This window comes from Sturnira hondurensis, unplaced genomic scaffold (genome assembly GCF_014824575.4).
Source record: "Sturnira hondurensis isolate 20B ecotype Veracruz unplaced genomic scaffold, ASM1482457v3 Scaffold0001872, whole genome shotgun sequence".
Taxonomy (NCBI): domain Eukaryota; kingdom Metazoa; phylum Chordata; class Mammalia; order Chiroptera; family Phyllostomidae; genus Sturnira; species Sturnira hondurensis.
Genome location: NW_028074503.1, coordinates 23,258,958 through 23,279,787, shown reverse-complemented (window position 1 = coordinate 23,279,787; position 20,830 = coordinate 23,258,958). Strand labels below are relative to the sequence as shown.

General features: G+C 54.1%; 1 protein-coding gene across 2 annotated transcripts in view; it reads right to left on the bottom strand.

Annotated features, from left to right (window-relative positions):
- Nucleotides 1-20,830, bottom strand: part of CTIF (cap binding complex dependent translation initiation factor) — a 249,813-nt gene that overhangs the window by 82,414 nt on the left and 146,569 nt on the right. Inside the window, exons 8-9 of one of the 2 annotated variants that reach the window (XM_037034004.1) lie at nucleotides 7,228-7,720; nucleotides 4,913-5,212 (exon numbers count right to left, since the gene is read on the bottom strand). In XM_037034004.1, coding sequence (XP_036889899.1) covers nucleotides 4,913-5,212; nucleotides 7,228-7,720 — 793 coding nt within the window. The remainder of the gene's footprint in view (nucleotides 1-4,912; nucleotides 5,213-7,227; nucleotides 7,721-20,830) is intronic. The other variant, XM_037034011.1, reaches the window with a different exon arrangement.

Here is a 20,830-nt window from a genome sequence, read left to right as displayed (position 1 = left end):
TAGAGGTGTTGTTGGCAACGGTTGCTAGGGAGAGTTGGGTTCAGTTACAGACGCACTGATGCCTGCTCTAATAATACTTTGCTCTGCATAGCTCAGATGCAGACACCTCTTGGCTAAACAGGGCACATGCATTTCAACAGAGGAGGGCTTGAACTTGTACTACCCAAGCACAGTTCGGCAAAGGAGCACTCCCTGAGCCCAAGTGGAAGGCCTGGAATGGTGACGGGCAATGTTGGGCGGAGGGGGCTCAGGCCTCCAATTCCTGTCATTCCAAATGTCCCATAAAAAGAGGCACGCTCATTCTTCACCTCACCATGAAAGCGGAGCACCCCTCCCCAGTATCGCACCGCGATTGCCTGGTGAGGATCAAGGCAGAGTTTTTGGTGATTTCTGTAACCCTGGGGCCCCAGGCAGCCCACATTCTCCTGGCAATCAGAAATCACTGAGCCACACATTCTAGGAGGGGTGGGACGCCACCAACACAAAGAAGCCAGGCTCTGGGCAGGAAGGGGTGGGGTGAGGCGGGCTGGGCAGGGAAGGGGATCCCCTTCCCAGCTTTACCTGGGTGGCCTGGCCTCTGGCACAGCCTGGTAATGTGGGTTGAGAGTGGGGCCCTTTTCCTAAAACACATGATAGCGGCTCCAACAAATACGTGAGGCCAAGAAAAAGGAAATGGTCATGGAAGCGGGGCCAAGGACAGAGGGGCACAGGGTCGGTGGGACAGGACAGGTAGCTCTCTGGACTCCTGCCTCTCCTGCCTGTCCTGAGAGCCTCAGAACGAAGGTGAGGAGAATGAAAAAGGGCCCTGGGATGGTCCAGACCCGCTTTCTCACTGCACAGAGGGGAAACTGAGGTCGGGCAGCGTGAAGGGATATCTCAGCCACCCGCATCTCCTTCTTTGGTGTTCTCCCACCCACTCACTCACATAGCTCATCAGAGGCCAGTACCTGGTACCTATTTCTTGACTTGCTTATGGGGTGACAGGTAGGGCCAGCTGGTGCACAAGTGACAACGGAGGCTAGTCAGGGCACTCTGGGGTATCTTCCTAATAGTGGTGCCGACCTGCTGCAATGTAGGGTTGCCTGGGGAGTTCTTTAAAAAAGGATGCACAGGCCCGTCCTGGAGAGTCTAATGCAATACAATGGTCTGGGGTAGGGCCCCTGCTGGCATGTTTCAGAAGGTCCTCCCCACGTGAATCTGATGGGTGGCCAGGCCGAGGACCCGTTCAGGGGCTGAAGAAAACCCTGTGGCTGGAACTCAGTCTTCCCAGGCTGGACCCCCACTTCTGACAATCACACTGATAGAAGATGCTGCCTCAGTTGGCACATCTCTGAAACTGACGCATCACCTACGGTCATCCAATGCCTTGTTATGGGCCAGCAGCACCGGCATCATGTGGGCGCTGGTTAGAGATGCGGGCTCTCAGGTTCCACCCAGACCTACTGGATCGGAATCTGCATTTAAGTAAAACCCCATGATTCGTACGCACATTCCAGCTGAGGAACTGATGAAATGTACACGCTTGGTTGACACACAGCTGACATATAAGAAATGTTGGTGAGTAGAATTTTACTTCTAAAAACACCACTGAGAAAAGGGCTGCATCTCAGGCAAAAAGACCACTTTTTGAGCAGTTGGATGGGCGACAGGGGCCTAGGGAGACCCCAGGGTCTCTGGCATCACCAGAGCTCACGAGAGCGGTGCTTCTGGGTTTTTCGGGATGATCATGCTAAGTTCCGCTGGGAAGGGTTAAAGGTCCTTTGACCTTCCTGGGGGGCATTTCTCTCTCATGGGGGCTGTTTCTCAACTCAGCAGGTGGCTCTCACACTTCTGCCCCCTTTATCAGAGCCTGGCCCTCTCCTCCAGTGCTGCCAGTCACCACTGCAGAAGCCCCGGCCAGAACACGGTTGGCCAAGGAGGACGACATCCAAAGACAGCTGCAGAAGCTGTGCTCCGAGGGCACTTCATACCCCGGGTGCTTCGCAGCCAGCATCGGTTGTTAAGCTGGGTCTCAGGACTTGCATGTGGAGGCAGCGGCCAACCCTGGCCACATGAGGGGCACCACAGAGGCCACCCAACTGCACCAGGGGCTGGCTGGGAGCCAGTGGCAGTGGGCCTGGTGGAAGGAGCTGAGCATGAACCCCAGAAGGAAAAAGCAGGGGGCAGGGTTCTAGGGGCTGGACCTTGGACTGCCTGCCAGCAAAGAGATAAACATCAGATTTGCCAGAAAGCAAACTTGGGTGGAAAAGGGCAGCCCTGCGGGCGTGAAGAGGGAGGTGGGGTTTGATGAGCCCTGCTCTTGTGCCGTGTGAGTCTGGGGTGGGTGTGGCCACGAACTACGCTGCCCCGAAAGCCTACTCTAACTGGCCACTTCCTGAGCTGCAGAGAGGAACCGCGGGGCCCAGGGAGGCCCGATTTGACACTGTGTTGGTTTCCGGTGGGCCTCACAAGCGGGGGGTCTGTAAGGTTAGCCTCACACCAGCACATCCAGCCTTGCATGGGAGCCGAAAGGGCCTTGAGCAGTGACCCAGGAGGACTGAGTGCCCGCCTCAAGCACCCTGGTTATGCCCTTTAAGGGACTCCCTCCTCAGCTTACACAAATGCTGGGGCTGCAGGTGGTGAAGAGGGGGAGAGAGGGCCCTAAGAGGGACATTTAGACTTCTAAATACCTGACCCACAAATGCTCTACCCAGGCAAACAGCGGAGGCGGGCATGACGGCCCTCTTCTGCCCCAGAGACAAGGCCCCATCGGGAGGGTTGACAAACCTATTGCTGAGCCACGATATGGTGCAAACGGCTTTCTGAGGACTAGGGGGACCCAGGACTGTTTTGTGCCAGCGGTGGGTCCCGGGAAGAGCGAGAAAGGACGAGGCTCACGAGTCTTGGCTCAGCCCCAGAAGCACAGAGAGCTTCCCCAGCAAAAGCCATGGAAGCCGAGCTCCTGGGGACAGCGTGAATTAGGTATGGAATCTGTTTCCCAGCTTCCAACCTAGTCTTCTCTCCCCGTCTTAGTGTTTGCCAAACAGGGTCTCTCAGGACAGTAATTCCATGAGAAGTTGTTAGCTGGGGATTGTAAAGAGGGCTTTGCTGAGTTCAGTGCAGCCAACAGGCCCCCTTCCTGCCCTCCTCGGCCAGCCCACTTGGTGACAGATGGGGAGGGCAGGGAGCCCCTCCAGTGGGTGAGCATTTGCCGGGACTGACACTCTGCTGGGCACTGTGGGCGAGGCCCCTCGAATCACAGGTCACTGGAAGAAATGCTCAACCTGGGCAGGACATTGGGTGGCCCAAGGTCAGCTGTCCTTCCCCACTGGGTGCGTCCCCCAGGCCCTGTGTGTCTGTCCACCAGATGCCTTGGCAGCCATTGTCTACAAAACCTGGCCCATCCTGGCTCTTCTCAAGAGAGGACAAAAGCCAAGGCCAGAGACCCAGCCCCTTCCTGACTCCCCCAGGCCTGGTGGTACGTGGCAGACAAGCTGCTCGCCTGCCGTCACCCTCCACACTCTCCCAGGACATTCCGGCCTGCGAGGAACATGCCCAATGTGCAAATCCCTCAGGTAATGCGGGAATTCGTCACCAGGGGAGCACCGGCGATCCAGGAATGGAAACCCGATCGGGGCCTGAGGCTGGAGAGACACAGCCCAGGCTGGCCAGCGAGGGCTCAGGTTGCAGCGAGCAGGCTCCTGGGGACAGGAGATGAGAGCAGGGATGGAGCCCTGTGGGCAGCACATGGTGGGGTGGCTTCCTCCCTGTTCTCGGGGAGAAGACAGCAGCCCGTGACCCAGGTTCTTGTGACCAGGGTGACCATCTGTCCTGGCTTGCACCTGGTATATGAGTGTGATCACGAGTAGAGGTCTCTGGCTCTCAGAAATGTCATGGTTTGGACAACCTCCTGTACAGTTGGTCGCCCTGGTTAAGACAGACCTGCAGGTGGTCCGCCTCTTCCAGTTCTCTCTTTCAGACCTTCCAAGCTACTGTTTACTCAATTTGGACTGGAAACTCAACTCGTATCTCAGCCAGTCTAACGTCCAAAGCAAAAGCAGAGCTGATTTTCTCCAGTCAAGAGTCTTCGAGGACAGTCCCAGGGCCATGCTGTGCCACCTGCCATCTATCCCTGAGGCTACCAGTTCTGGGGCCAGCAGTTCACCTGCTACTACCCATGACGAACAAGCAGGTTTCAGCCCCCCAGCTCCCCACTCACAAGATGAAACTGTGCCGGGCTCAGTCTCAGGGCCCAAGCCCACGCCTGCCTACATACACTCCAACCAGTGAAACCATTGCTGGACCTGCCACCCATGGCGGAAAGAAGGAGGAGCAGGGTCAGGCTCTCAGGGGGTGGAGGGCCTGAGCGTAAAAGCACCAAGGAATAAGACCTCATTGAATGGCCAGGCCTCCCTTTTATCCCCAGGTGGTTTCAGGACGCTCAGTGCATCGGCAGCTGGACCCAGCTGGTCCTGCTCAGATCCATCTAAGCACCAACTACAACCAATGGTACCACCTCCAGGGGTGGGTGGGGGAGGGTTTGGCCCTGGGGAGGAGGAGGAAGAGAAGGGAGAAGTCCATAGCAAGTTCGAGTCTGCTCGGACGGGGAGAGGTCAAAGCACAGCCTGTAAGCCCAACAGCCAGCTCCCTTATCATGGAAATAGAAGGAGGGAAAGGCCAGTTAAACAGGACGCACCTATAAAATTATATTGGTCCATCGTAACCATGGAGCACTCACACAAACACACGTAAATCCGGCCACTCATCCCTTGCCCCTTGAGTGCCTTTTTTATTTTCTATAATTAATCGGGCAAGGGTGGAACTTGGGAAAAGTTCAACCGTGGTCAGAATTCGCAGCCTTCTCTCTAGTAATAACCCACGGGGGGTGGGGTGGTGGTGGGGGGTGGAGGCGCAGCTGTTGGTGTCGGGTTACCTGAAGCATGTTGAGGAGCAGGCTCCGGAACTTGGTCCCCTCCACCATGAAGAGCGCCATCTTGTCGCAGAGCTTGGCGGCCGTGAAGGCGAAGCTGCGGTCGGACACCGCCTTCTGGTAGATGGTCCGGACGATCTCGCCCAGCATCTCCTCGGAGTTGGTCGAGTTCTGGGCCTCCTCCATGAAAGTGGTGAGCTTGGCATCCACGTCGCTGCTGTTGTTCCGCATGCTGTTCAGGATCTCAATCAGCTTGTCCATCTTGTTCTGCTGAGGGTTGGTGGTCTCTACTGCCACTTCATCCTGGGGGCATGGGAGACAAACCGGGGTGCGCCTGAGTGCCACTGAGTTTCTGTGTGTATGTCGGGGGAGTAGCTGGTGGAGGGAGGCCTGCCACCTCCAAAAGGATGCAGCCCTACCTTCTAGAACCTGGGGTCTGATCCCTTCCGGGAACGCTGACCCCCACTGAGGACCCTCAGGCCCCACGGCTCTCTGCTGGCCTTGTCCTTGGCCCCTGTGACAGCCTGAGCTGAGCCTTCTAGTGAGCTCTGCCTCTTACCCAGGATTCTCATACACATTGGTTCCGTTTGGCTACTTGTCCATCAAAGGTCTCAGTCCGGAAATGATTTAATAGGGCTTATAAAAGATGAAACAAGATAACAAATAAAAAATTGGGCCAAAGAAAGAAGGAGGGCAGGAAGACTGGGTCAGGAAGGAAGGTGGCGTCCAAAATGCTTGCTTCGTTGGTCAGAGGTGCCGTGGAGCAGCTCCAGGCCCCTAGGGCCCAAGGGTGGCTGTGTTCTCTGGCATCAGGATCCCTGGGGACATGGTCCTGGCTTCGTGTCCTGTGCAGGCCGAGCTGGCCTTCCACCCACAGACACTACCCACCAAAGAATCCTCCAGTGTGTCACTAAAATGACCAGCACTTCTAGGAGAGAAATTTCAGGCAGAAAGCCTTACACTCTTCTGAGGTTTTAAGGCCACCACACCAGAGCCAGGCTGGAGGAGGAAGAAAAACGGCATCTGACAGTCTCAGAAGTATTTACTCAGTCACACTGAGCTGGCAGCCAGGAGTACAGCTGGCCTACCTGCTGCGGTGGAGGGCAGGGTGGAGGTCAAGACTGGGGGGCCCCCACTTGCCCTCCTGTTTTCAACCAGGAGATCTCTGGGCTAAAAGGCCCAGACAGAGGTTCTAGAACCTGCTCTCTGCCTCTAGCCTTCTGGCTTTGGGAAGTGGTTTCACTCTCTGGGCCTCAGTTTCCTCCCTGGTAGGTAACATGAGGAGGTTATGCTAGAAGGGGCACCCCTCCCCAGCTGTCTGCGCCCTGGGGCAGGAAGAGTGGTGTGTGGCATGATAACCACGTGCACGGGTCTTTACACTTGGGGTGTAAAAGGCTTCCCTGGGGGACCTTACAGCTGCTGGCCCCACAGGGAGCGGTGGGGTGGGGGATGCTAGGAGCAGCACTTCAGCACCCAGACTTGACTGGGGAAGAGGTCGGCCTGCCCATCCTGCCCGAGGGTGGACCTGGGCCTGGCCTCTGGGGTGAAGAGTGGAGGAGAGGAGGCAGGAGAGTGAGGCCAGGGAGACGTGCAGCACTCAGAGCTCCCCCACAACCCCGAAGGAGGACCCCCCGGAAGGCACTCTCGGGAGCAGTTCCTCTCCAAGGCGACCTTACCTTCCCGCTTGGCTGGGGAGGGGAGTGAGAGGAGCACACTGAACTTACTGCTGCCAGGGACAGATCCCCATCACTGCTCTGGAGGCTTGGGGGTGTGTCTTCCTGAACTTGTGAACCAAGCTCTAGTGATGCTGGGAGTGAGGGCGGAGATGGCAAGGCCGAGGTCTGCTCGCGCTCTGCCCGACTCACCTTTGCTCTTTGCCCTGGCAGGGACCAAGGCCTGGCTGGTACTCACCCCAGGAGAAGCGTTAGTCCTTCTCATCTCTCCCAACTGGCCTTTACCATTAACAGGGCAGTGTCTCACCCCAGGAAATGCTGGAGGGATGGGCCAAGCCTCCTCTACACCTTCCATCACCCCCAGGCACACACCCCTTCCTCTCTTTCCATCTTAGGCTGGGGGCTGGTACCAAGTGCCCATTTGGCCTCTTTGAGGGGCCAGAAGGTGAGGAGCCAGGATGTGCTGGAGGGGTTCATGCAGAGCTGGCCATGGGCCTGCCCTCTGGTGGCCAAGGGTCCCCAAGACAGTGGTGGCTTCTGCTTCCCACTGCAGGGCTCCCCAGTCCCTTAAACCGAGCCCACCTTCCAACGTGCCTACCTCATGCTGTCCTCCCTGGTGTAAGAGAACAACAAAAATTCAATTACCGGTACCTTTTCTTTCAGCCTCCGCCGCAGCCTGTCTTTGGAAGACTGGAGCAGGGTAATTTTGGGCCGTTCCCCGAAGCGCTCGGGGATAATACTGTCTTTACGCTTTGTCTCGGCCTCTGGGGCTCCCGGCTGCTGCGCAGGCAGCCTCTCAGAAGCCACTGGGGCCGGGCCATCGGGGCTGCAGGGGGGCTCAAGGCCAGTGTGCCCGGTGTCCCCCAGGGCATCCTCAAGTTTGGGGCTCTCCATGGCCACGATCTCTTTGGCATTGCGGTGGGCGCCGGCCTCCCCCTTGTCGCCAGGTGGGTGCTTCGTGTTGCCATGGTGCCAACGCCGGTTCTGGCTGTAGCCATGATGGGTAGGCCTCCCTGAGGGGTGGGGCACCGAGCCCCCCTGGTAGGATTTCTGGTGGTCCCTGTTGTGTTTGGCACTGCCCGGCTGATGGTCACCGTGTTGCTGGGTCTTGTTCCCTCCTGGAGGTCTCTGCTGCCGTCTGCAAACCGAAGGGGACAGACCGAGAGGGTGACTGGGTAGGCTGCTCAGGGTCCCTGGGTCCAAACATGACAAGAGGAAACTCACTGAGTCCCTCATTATTCATTCCTCCCACACCCTTGCTGAACCTCGCCCGTGGGCCAAGCTCTGGGACGGGCCTGGGGAGACAGCGGAGAACGAGGCAGCAGGTCCCTGGGATTGCAGAGGGTTTAAGTCTGCCTGTGACTTAAAACATCATAGTCTGCAGGGAGCCCTCCTAACGCTTATCTGCAGCCACTCATTACGTCCTCTCGAAGCAACGTAACTTACCATTCTGTGAATCTTCTAAACGTATTCGATGCACATTCCAGCAAAAATAGATACACAGGCCTGCATCCGGTACCAACTATCCCTGTAACAACTTTTCACCACCATCGCTCTGAAAAGCTGTATCATGTGTTAAGTCGCCTTTTTTTAAGACACTGACATTTTCAGCCCCAAACCCGACCACAACATGTGCTGTACGAAGTTGTTCGGAGCTGCATCGTGCTCCCCCACCCCGATTCACGTGTTGAAGCCCCAACTCCCAGAACCTCGGAAAGTGACTGTATTTGGAGATGCCGCCTTCAAAAAGACAATTAATGTAAAATGAAGCCATCGGGGTGGAGCCCAGTCCCACAGCCCTGGTGTCTTTATGAGGGGACGTTAGGACAGATGTGCCCGTGCACAGAAGACAGGCCACAGGAGGACACCTGCAAGCCAAGGTGAGAGCCCCCAGGAGAAACCAAACCTGCCGACACCTTGATCCTGGACCTCCAGCCTCCAGAACTGTGAGAAGGTAAACTTCTGTCATTTCAGCCTCCCAGCCTGTGGCGTATTATTGTGGCAACCCAAACTGACGGATACAGAAGTGACATTTGGCGTGACGGCATTGAGCAAAGGCAGGTGCACCAACGCAGAACACTTTCCAAGCAGAGCGTATCACACGGAAGAAATCAGGGGTGTGCACTGTGGCGCGGACCAAATATTTTGATTTGTGGATCGAAGGCAAGCGAGTTGGGAGGGGGGCGCATTCTGACAGCCTTTCAGTCTGGAGCACAGTGGCTCCTCTGTCTCAGCAAGCCCCCCGAGTTCTGCCCCTGTTTCGTCCTAACAGTGTTATGAGATATTATTTGAAGTTCAAGTGAGAACGAGATAACCACGAGTCCCTTGAACATTCTAAAGCCAGCAAAGAGAGTTTGCAGAAAGAAGACTTTATCTTCTGAAAACTGAGGCCCACACCATCCTCCTCTGTGACCCTCCTCTTTGGTGAGTACAACAGGCCTTTCTTACATTGTGTTTTATACACAAACTGTATTTATTTTCCTTCAAATTATTACTGATATAAACTCAGTTTAAGGTTCACTTGATAATTTTGCATCTGTGAAAATTTGGGGGTACCTTGGGTTGGGGTGTAACATACCATTTTTGCATTAAAATTAATGAAAACTTTTTTTTGGAACAGCTTTCCCTGCGTGGCAGGTTTTCAGGGGACATCAGTTGTTCCGTGAGAGACAGGTGTACGGTGCTCATTGTGTTTCCACACGAATGGTAACTTACAACATACTCTACGCAGTGCCCCCATCCCCCCATTACCCACAGGGGTATGTGTTCCGAGATGCCCCGTGGCTGTCTGGCCCTTGTATATGCCCCCCACACACACATATTGAGATGGCCAAGAAGTCCATGTGGTGTTTTTCTGTAAAAGAGGAGTCACCTTTTTCATTTTCCCCAATAACTTCATTAGTTTGAATATTTTGAGTATGTCGGCTCTCTCCCACACGGTATAATGTTGATTCTTATCCATTAATGTTGATTCAACCGTCATGAACTTCAACTGTGCCGCCTGACTGTGGAGCATCGTCCAGCGAGGTTGAAACCTCCGGCATGAAACCTCACAAACCACCTTTGACACGTTCGATCAGCCACAGCGCCTTCTCCACGCACTGCCCAGATCTTGTTTTGCATTTCAGTTGTGTTTTTACCTTTCTTGAAATAATTAAGTATAATATGCTGGAAATGTTGTGTATTTTCTTCCCCCTCCAATATTACAATGGTGCACAAAAATTCAATTGTGATTTGTGTTTTAAATGCAGGCTGATATGACAGCTGTCATGATACAATCTAACAAAAGTGTTTCGAATGAAGTTAAAGACAACCGAACGCTACCAAAGGCGTCTTAGGGAAAAAACCAAACGATGTTTCTGGCCCACCCAATACAAGCTTCTCCTTTAGAGGAGGAAGGCTTCTCTGCGACACACGCAAACTGCCAGCAGCACAGCTCCTGTGCTTTGGGCCACTAGTAGGGAAAACAGGGGTGACCTGAACACACCATACCAGGACAGTCAGGCTGATAACCAAGATGGCTACTAAGTGTCTAAGTCGGGGCAAGGGGTAGGGGACAGCACATGCAGTGTGGAGACGCTGGCCCAAGGGGTGACTCACGTCCAGGGCGGGATGGAGTGGGGTGGTGCGAGATTTCGTCATGCTGCTCAGAATGGCAAACAATGGAAAACTTAAGAATTGTTCACTTTTGGAATTGTCCATTGAGGTTTTCAGACCACGGTGGACCACGGGTAACTGAAACCACAGAGAGGGAGGCCGTGCATCAGGGGGACGACTGTATTAGAAGTAGGCATTTGTATGTCTCTGGATGGAAATTCCACCATTTGTCACAAGGGCCTCGAACACATGCAGATCATTGGACCCTGCCATTTCCCCTGTGACAACTTACGAAGGAAATAACGAAAGGCACGCACAGGGATGTAGGTTCAAGGACATTCACAGTGGCAATGTCTGTAACTGCAAAACACCGAACAGGGAGCAGCGGAGAGCATGGGGAATGAGCTTGGTCTTGCTGATGGGAGAAAATATGTGCTGTATGTAATACGTACAGCATGGTGCTGCTTTCTAAGGCAAGTATCTGTATGCACAGAAAAACCTGGAAGGATACACTCCGAAATGCTAATAGTAGTTTTCGAAAGGAACACGACTTCATTTTCCTAAACTTTTTATTGTGAGGTAGTTACAGACTCACACGCAGTAGTAAGAAATATTACTGAGAGGTCTTCTGTACCCTCTACCCAGTTTCCCCCTGTGGCAACATCTTGCAAAACTATAGCCCATGAGCCCGCCAGGGTTTTCACATAGATACAGTCAAGATACAGAACATTCCCATCACCACGAAGACCCTTCATATCCCATTCTGTAGTCACACCCACGTCCCTCCCACCACCCCCTCCTTAGCCCTTGGGAACAGCTAATCCAGTGCCCAAGTCTGTAACTTTGTCATCTCAAGGGAGTTATCGAAATGGAACCATACACTATGTAACCCTTCGGATGGGCCTTTCTCACTCAGCATGTAATTCCTGGCGATTCATCCAGGTGCTTGCGTGTATCTACAGTTCATCCCCTTTCACTATTCATTCCACACTGTGGGTGTACCGGAGAGCTTAACCATTCACCCACCATAGGACATCTGCTTGTTTCCGGTTATTGGCTATTATGCACAAAGCTACTAGGAACACAGGTGGACAGTTTTTTTCCCTCTGGGATGAGTGCCTAAGAGCACCACTGATGGGCTGTAGGGCACTTGCCAAACTGTTTTCCAGAGAGGCTGTGCCATGTTACACTTCTGCCCATCAGTCCCGAGAAGCTCCCCGAGAAGCTTCCAGCCGTTACTCCCTTGGGCGACTTTTCAGCCCTGCCCTTTCTCTCACCCACTTTCTGGACTCTGAGGATGTGTAGGGCTCAGCTCGTTCTTTCTCAGTCTGTTCTTGCTCTGTGGCTCAGACCGGGTCACTTCCATTGTTCTATGTCCCGGTACACCGGCTCTTTCCTCTGTCCCCTCCGTTCTGTCGTGCCTATCCATCGAGTTTTTGTGTGGTTCTTTGTTGTATCTTTGGTTGCTTTGCCCAGATCTATTTTTTCATTTGTGTCAAGTATGTTTCTAAGTGTTCTTTGAAGCAGTTTTACTTTGGCTTCCTTAAAATCTTAGATAATGCTAACACTCTTGTCATCAACTCAGTGATGGTCTTTTTTGTTCTGGGGTTTGGTATGACAAGAGATCTTCAGGTGAAACCTAGACATCTTGGATACTATGTTAGGAGGCTCTAGACTTCATCAAACCTTCTATCCAGTTTCTTCTGACTTTGGTCTGGGCAGAGGACAGGGGTGGGAATTCTGGATCCCCACACTGACACAGGGTACCTCGTCACATCCTGGGGAGGAGGGGGGATCTCGGCCTCATACTTGGCCTTTGCTGGATGGGAGGCGGTGATGTCACTATTTTCTGGGGTGTTTGCCTGGGGTCAAGTGCTGTTCTCCAAGAGTTCCCCGTCTTGGGAGGCTGCCCCTTTCCTGGTCCTTCAGCTGGAGCTTTTGTTGGGGGCTTTTGGGGCTGCCAGCTTCTTTAGCCCCAAGTCAAGGTTCTATGAGGCCAAGAAGAAAACTCAAGCAAGTCACAACCGTGTCTTTCCTTGGGTGCCAAGGACCCCAGCCAGTCAGCCTTCTCTCCACCTTTTGGAGTCCTCTTGTTTTATTTCACTTTTTAAAATATATAATGTCCAGGGGTTTTAGATGTCTGTATCTATTTTAGGAACTTAAGAGTCACGACAGAAACATCTATTGCACTCTGGGACACTGGACTGGGCTGGAGGCCCCATGGTATTTTTCATCCTTGTCTGGGTTTGATCTCAGTGGGCCTAAGGCTTTCATTCTGGAAGATGGTCAATTTGCATTGACAGCAGGGAGGGGTCACCGGTATGGACACCCAGGGGAGAGCTGGGCCCCATCAGCAAAGTGAGTCGCTGAGTCAGCTCCTCCCAGGGACAGGCAGCTGGCCACAGAAGAAATTCCATGGCCCATCAACTCTCCAGGGCGCCATGTACTGGTGCCTTGTGTGAATTCTCTCTGCTTTGATTTTTTAATTACTTTCAACTAATTGGCCCTTTCTCCTCCCACTCTCTTTGTTCTGTGAGTGTGAGTAATTTTTAAGCTCAGAGAAGAACCTCGGAAATTCCCTGGCAGATAAAGCTTGATTCTTTCGACTTCTGTCATCCTTCTGCAGAACCTCTGTGGTGCCTGCAGCCATGGCCCAGGAGTGCCCCCAGAGATGGCTGACCAAGCCCTTCCCAGCATTTGTCTGTAAACTGTCTGGCTTCCCAGTTACAGTTACCGTATCAGGGATTTCCCTCTCTGTGCCCCAAATCACATAAAACAAAACTTCCTTCTACCTACAGGAAGCTGGGGGTAATTTTTACATGGCAGGGATGGGGGGATGTCAAAGACTCAGAAAGAATTCCAATGGGTCTTCCCAGACCTCCTGTTGTTTCTTTCTGTAAATTGGGGGGAGGGGGACTAGAATTCTACACCCTCTTAGATCAGAAGACCTTGGAGCCACCCGGCCCTGTCAGTGCGGCCAGGACCAAGGCCGCCCAGTTGCTGGGCAGAGTGGGCCATCTCAGCCTCATTCTGCCCGGGGGGGGGGGGCAGCTCCTGTGCACATGTGGAGCAATGCCGGTGGCTGGGAGACCACCCTCAAGGCCCCCTCCTAACGGGGCAGGCCAGACCGGTGGAGTCAAGTGCAGGACAGCTGCTGTGGTGTCGGGTGGTAGACAAGATGGGCTGGGTGGCCCCTGGAGGGTAGGGAAGAGCCAGAGGCCATGGAGACAAGGGGCATGCAACCTCTTCTCCTGTGTTCTCCTTCCTGCTCGAGGCCCTGCTTCGTTCTCTGTGGGCAGGCGGGTCAACACTTTCTTTCCATTTTGCAGATAAGCCAACTGAGGCTCCTAAGATGAAATCCATACCAGAGGGTCTTATACCAGCTCTTGGAAGTGAGCCCAGCCTATTAGCATGTCCCAGCACCCAGCACTCACCTCCTGTCCCTCCCCCATTCGCTCGTAGATCCAGGCCTCTCGGGAGAGAAAGACTGAATTACGACTGAGGCCTGCTGTGGTGACAGCCACATGAGGCCCACATCCTGGGCCTGGGAAAGGACCATGAGGGCCTGATGCTTTGGAACAGACTTGGGGTGGGGCCTTGGGCCCTAACAAAGGAGACCCAGGCTTCCCTGTTCTGGCCATTCACGAATATTTGTCAGCGGTCGCTGGCTGCACTGACCCAAACCAGCTCCTCTCTCTTCTGTGTTTGCTGGCCCTGAGTTTGGTGGCTACCTTCCCCCAGGGGCCAGCTGGCCGCTCACCATGAAACCTGTGGGTTTAGGTTTGGCTGGGCTGGGGACAAACTGCTTTTGCTCCTTGCGGCCAGGCAAGGAAGGCGCGCTTGGTCTCACACACACACGGATATGTGATTCCAGGTTTTGGAGACACACTGGACGTGCCGTTTTGCAGCCCTGCAAGCAAACGAGGGGGATGGGAATCTACCTCCCTGCCTGCTTATTATGCTCTAATCTCTCCGGGGTTAGTTCTCTCCGGTGGCGCTGGGGAGGAATGGCTTAGGAGATAAGATTAATATTCCATTTGTGCTACTGGCAACACCTGCTGTTAGGGAAATAATGCTTTTTTTTTGAGAATGGAAATTGTCAGTATGCTGTTTCCATCACTCATTTAGTTTATTCTTTCTTCTTTGGGTTCTGAAATCAGATGTCTTGTTTCACTCTACGATTTCTCTCTTTTATTAAAAAAAAAATTCTCCGAACACCACAGCTGCATGTTGGGAGGTGGGTGGTGGGAGAATATCTTCAGATTTTGTTTTAAAAAATGATTTTAACAGCAGTCCCAATGCAGACAAACATTTCTCTGTTCATTTATTTCATAATCATTCCCAACTAGATATTCCGAGGGCCGCTGACTTATTATGGTTCCCTCCATGTCAGACACTTGACCACATAATTTGTAGGTCTGCTTAAAGCTTTCTGAAAGCAAAATTCCTAGGGCAAGTGGTTTTCAAACTATGCATGGGTTCATATTTCTTGCCTTCAGGAAAAGGGATGACTGCTTGTTCTGGAGCTTAGGTGCCGCCACGCCTGCCTACCTCCACACGCCCTGCGGGGTCCCACCTTCCTTGCCCCAGGCACCAGGACAAAGCAGGAGCTGAGATGAGACTCAAGGCTCAGGTGCGGGGGTGGGAGGGCTGCTGCTGAGCTTAGTGCTAGCAAGGGGGGGTGGTGCAGAAATACATCTACCCAGTTTGCATGATGACTGTGAAGCTTAATGAGGAAAAGCATAGGGGAGACTTACTTCTCTCTTCAGGGAGCCAACCAAGGGGAACATGACATTGGCTTACCAAAGGGACAAGGATCATAGCAGCCTACATTAAATGAGCACCTACTATGTACTTGGGGCTGAGTTAGATGGTGGAAATCCACCGAGTCTGTTCTGCAGGTTGCTCCTTGTCTGCAGTCAGCTCAGAGCCTAGCTCGGCCCCTCAGAGCTGTGTAGCTAGGGGTGACTTCGCCTCTCTGTGTCTCTGTTCCCAGCTGGGTGGCTGTGAGGGTTGCACAAGTGACAGCATGACAGCTTGACAGATGGGAAACCCAAGGCTCAGAGAGGCTGCTTCGTTCCCTTGGGGTTGCCTGCTCATTTGCAGCAAGCCAGCCCTGAAACTCCAATCTGTGTTTCCATGCTAAGGGGCTCTGGACACACGCCGGGACTGGATCAAATGATCACCTGTCTGAGGTCTCAGAGGTCTCTGGGGCACCAAGGGCATCACTCCAAAGCTTTGACAACTGAATACTGAGTCACCCTGGAATGGCCGGCCATCACCAACTCGGTGGCAGCGCCGCACTAGCGAGCCTTCCGACCGCCGGGCCCACTCCCTGCACCAGGTCTCAGCACAGGCCCACAGGGACGGTGCCTGTGGGCCACAGGAACATGCCTGCTGCCCCGGATGGTCACCCTATTCCAACAGCCCGTGGGACTCTCCTTTCACCCAGAGTCGGGCAGGAAATAATTCAAGACTGAGGTGTCTGCCAGCCAAGGCAAAAGTCCATGTAAGGAGCTCAGTATTTCACTGCATAGTTGGACGTTTCAGAAAACAGGTGCTTACCTGGCCAAAGGGATGCTCTGGAATGGAAATGGGAGGGTCTGACCAGTACCTCTGTGAGCTGAAGGTTTTCTCACCGACTCCAGAATGAACCAAGTGATGAAAGGAAAGGCTGGGTTGGTTACTGCTTCATCAATGAAGTGAGTTCTGAGATTTCTGCTCTGCCTGGAGCTTAATCAGGTATCAGTGGGCTTGCCTAAGGCAACATCGCTGATGGAACACTCTGAGGGAAGCTGGGGGTGGGGGGTGACCTAAGCTGTACAGCTGTCCCTAAGGAGTTTCTCCACACCTTTCCCAACCCCATCCAGGCTGCAAGGCCCAGACCTGCCTGGGAGCCTCTTCAGCCCCCAGGAGGCGCCTCCTTCCCTCCAGACTCCTAGGGTGATTATGATCTGACTTCCCTGGTCTTTGCCACTAGACTGACAGCCTTGTGCATTCCTCCCGCATGCTCTTAAAGCGTCTGCTTCCATGGGATGAGGCAGAACGTGCTCCAAATGTCCCCTGGGGCCTGGCAGGAGGTTGGGCATTCATTCATGCCTCAAGTGTGTCCCTAAATATGCCAGGCCCTGGGGACACAGCACTGACGCAGACCTGGGGCTGTGTTCTCATGGAGCTTAGAATCCATTGGAAGAGACAGATGCTAATCCATCAATCATAGAAACCCCTATCTGGCTACAGCCAGGGACAAAAGTCACAAAGGAAAGGAAGCAGACAGCGGCACGCAGGGTCTGTCCTAGTCTGGTCTGGAGGCAGGATCGTGTACTTAGTTAGGAGGACCCAGTGCCAAAGAAAATGAGGGTCTCTTGTTCGGACACTGTTGAGCATTTGAAGACAGGCACAGCAGAGCGTTAAAGCAAACGTGGCCCTTCTGCATGTGGGTCCCTGTGTCACTGCACAGAGTGTACACCCATGCAGCCGGCCTTGGCCAGAGCGCTGCCCGAGGAATGGGACTGGACCTGAGATCACAGGAATAAAAACATGCCAGCATGCATGAAGCGCTAAGCCTGTGCCAGGCACGGCTTTCATTTGGCCCGAAGAGGGAGAGACTATTGTTAACTCTGTTTTATAGAGAGATCAGTGAGGCACAGAACGGGTAAGTACATGCCTGAGGCCACATAGCTTGCAAGAGGCAGAGCTTGGATTTGAATGAAGCTTTGGATTTGAATCCCTTAGGATTCTGAGGCCTGTTCCAGGGTCCCAAGGGCCCGGGGGCAGCTTGCACACCACTGCTGGAATCCAAACTCAGAGGACCCTAGGCCTTGGCCAAAGCCCGAGTGGGGAGGGGCTGTGGGCTGGCAGCATGGACTAAGTTTGCAGAAGCTAAGGCCAAAGGTTGAGCTGAGGCCACTGGGAAGCTGAGGACCGTGGGAGGGGAAAGCCTGGGAGGGCTCTGGGCGGGAGCTCTGCTACGAGGTTTGGAAATCCGGCCTTCCCGCCTTGGCTCCACCGCGTCTGGGGAAAACCACAGAAGCCACGTGTGGCCCTCGGGTTTCCATGTGTGCTGGGAACAATCCTTTCCTCACCACAGCCTGCCAGTTCCTGTGGCTGGGGCTGAGTTTTCCGGTGGCCCTCTGGCTTGGCTGCTGCAGCCTGGGGGAGGGGAGGAGGGGCTGCAGGCCCCTGCCACACTCCTCCAGCTGAGGGCAGCAACTTTCTCTGGGGTGTGAGAGGGGGCTCAGTCTCGCTCAACTGCTGAGGCATCTCCAAGGCCCTCCTCTGGACCCCAGTGGCAAAGCCAGGGCTTTCAGCCCACCTTGCCCAGCATCAATTTGCTGGGCAGCTTTGGCAAACCACTCAGCTCCCTGTGTCTCAGTATTCCCACCTACAGAATGGGAATACCAAGTCCCCGCTCAAGATGTTCCCTTAGGTGGGGTCCCACATGCTCCGCATTCCTGCCTGGGTCATGAGGCTCGTCTGCAGTTTCAAGACAATCAAGCCCTGGAGAGCCTTTGGGAACAAAGGCACATTGCGAATACGAGGTATTATTTTTGTTCCAGGGTGAATCAGGCATTCCAAGAATCCTTGGCCTCATACGTTCGGAGGCAGCGTGATGTCATGGGAAGAGCTCGTGGCTGCCCCCGCGGAGTGTTTCCAGGGGAAGGCCCTCGCCCTTCCACCTGGCCCAGCCAAGCCTTGCAGTCTCTGAGGCCCTGCCCGTGGACCCTCAGTGCAGCCTGCTGGTGAGTCCAGGCTACGTGTCCACCCAGGCGCCCTCTCGGAGGCTGGTGGCCCCCAGCCATGGATGCAGGTCAGTCAGTCTCAGCAGGGATGCTGAATTTTCCAGGTCATACTAACTGTGGCTAAATTGCCCCAGGCATGTGAATTAACACCAGGAGGCAAAACCTGGCTAAGCCACCGTTGTACAGTCTCGAGCTTTGGCCAGCTCCCACCCAGGTTTCTAACAAACAGAGGACGCCCACTGGAGGGTGCAAATTTGTCCCACTCTGCGGCCTCCCATAGCCCCTCACTGCCTGGAACAGAGGGTCCTCAACACAAACTACTAGGGGATTTACCAACAGGCAACATACTATCGTAGTTCAAAGTACAGACATAGGAGCCAGCCCGCTAGGGTTCAAACCCTGGCCTGCACATCTGGCTGAGCAGCACTGGGCAAGTTCCTTAATGTCTCTGGGACTCAGCTTCTCCCTGGGTAAAATGGGGACAAACACAGTACCCATCTCACGGGGCTCTTGTGCATTTTAAAGTTGATGTAAATGTTATTTTAGTGTTTGCTTTTAATATTACTGTACTGTGAGTTTTCCAAACAATATAGGATGAACACATCAGCTCTTTGGAGGAAGTGGGAAGCGTTAGCACGCCCATAGCGCAGGTGGGAAAACTGAAAATCTCCTTCGCCGAATACTTACCACCATCATCCCAAGAGAAACAAACACTGCTCAAGGGGTCCCTTCAGGCGTGGGGGCCACCTCCAGCGACTTCCTTTACTCCCAGTGTAAAGGCTGGCCACCGCCGCCGCTGGCTGCTAGGCCTCAGCCAGCCCCACGCCACCTTTCTTCCTCTGTGCCCTGACTTCAGAGGCCCACTCGGAAGCCAGCGGCCTTCATCATTCATTCGAATCTCACCCTCTCCCTGCAGTGGAACAGCCCTCAAACTGGAACAGGCTGGACAAAGAGGAAGGGGGTGGAGAGAGAGTCCCTGGGAGTTTTCGGCCAAGTGTGACCAACTGCTGAGCAATTCTGAACCGTGGGAAGTCCAGAGGGCGGCCTGGGCTTACCTATGGAGAGCCCGCATCAGAGAGGGTGCTCACCTGCAGTGGAGGGGGCTGCCGGGAGTGTGGTGAACTCCCTGTCCCTGGGAGTGTCCAGTCCCTGACCAGCAGTCAGCTCTTGAGACCTCCTATCACTAACCTTCCCATTCTGCAATCAGCGCCTCCTCCGGGAAGCCCCGCTGGGTCTCAGAGGTCTTCCCAGGAGTTCGTACCTGGAGAGGCAGCATGAAGCACTCAGTGACAACTCAGGAACCCAGCACAGCTGGGCTCACACCCTGGTTTTGCCCACGTCTAGCTGGGGTGGGCCTGGACGAGCTGCGTGACTTCTCTGTCCCTCAGTTGTTTTACCAATCAATGGACCTTAGGACTGGAAAACAGGTGAGGGGTGGAGCTGAAAGGAGTGAGCCCAAGGCTCCCCTTGCCCACGCCTCCCTTTGCCTTGGCTGGCACCGAGGGACTCCTGGAAAGTGAAGGGAAGGTGGCTCCCCCACAGGAAGTGGCACGGCCGGTGCAGACCCCGAGCCGGTTCAGCTTGGTGGACAGCAGAGCAGTGCTGAGCACCCAGGCTCTCCGGGGAAGCGCTGCTGGCTGCCCACCGGCACTGGTCCATCAGCCATCGCATCCCCGGTCACCCTTCTGGGAAGCCTCCCCCTGCACAGCTCCATTCCTGATGGGTTTGCGCCATCCCCCAAGGGCCGTTTCTCCATTCCCAGAAGGGGAGGCAATGTGGAATGGAGTTAGCTGGAGCAGGGCCTCCCTGGGGCCCCACTTCTCGTTAGGGACCGGTGGAAGGAAGCAGTCCATGGTGAGACAACACAGTGCACAGAGACCGCTCCGCAGCCTTGCCCAGCCATCTCGGGACATGTCTGCCCAGCAGATGGGTTCTTGGGCTGGAACATTCCAATGCACAAAAGGCACTGCAGGGGAGTGCCGGCCGTCTTCGTGTTGAACACTGGGCAGCTAGGACTCAGAGAATCCACCCAGGACAGACAGGTGACAAGAACCGGCTCTTCCTGGCTCCTGAATGCCGGGGCCCTGAGCCTTCGAGCAGTGAGTTTAAAGTCAACCAGAGTCTCTTTCTGACAGCGGAATTACAATGAGTAAAACTGGAAGAAACAGTGGAATTAGAACATCATTTGGCAACCATCATACTAATAATTGTTTCAAGCAAGAGACGTCAATGGCAGCTAGTGGGTGAAAATTTGAGAAAAACAGAATATTGGCGCAGTCTCAAAGTATCTCTCCAGAAGTGATGTCTTAATTACTAGGGGAAATCTCGCAACTTGACAGTGCAGAACCATGGCAGATGTGGCCTCCACCAGTCATCACAGTTAATGTCCCTAGCCACGGGACACTAAACAGTGTGATCCTCCCGACGAGCTTGCATGACAAGGGCACAGTGGAGCCCAGTGCGTTTGCCCTGAGTCTAACTGTGAGGAAATACCAGAGAAACCCGAATTGTGGCGCTTCTACAGAAATAACTAGCCGCTCTTGGAGAAAGTCGATGTCATGAAATGCAAAGACATGGGGACTGTCCCCAGATGAAAAGAAACTAAACCTGCGTGACGATGGAACGTAACCCACAGCCTAGGATCGTTGCAGAAACACAAGGGCTGTGGAGGTGGCAACGGTGTTGCATCCATATTTCTGTCCTGGTTGTGATCGTGGAATTGTGGTGATTCAAAAAAAAGAGTCTTCATAAAGAAACCCACGGTGAAGTCTTTAGCAGTAAAGAGGCACCGTTTCAGCCGCTCTCCAACAGGGTGGAAAAGAACGCATGTGAGAGAAGGACAAGGCCCGTGTGGTGGAGACGTCACTGTCTGAGGCGTCTAGGTGGCGAATATAAGGGAATTCTTTGTG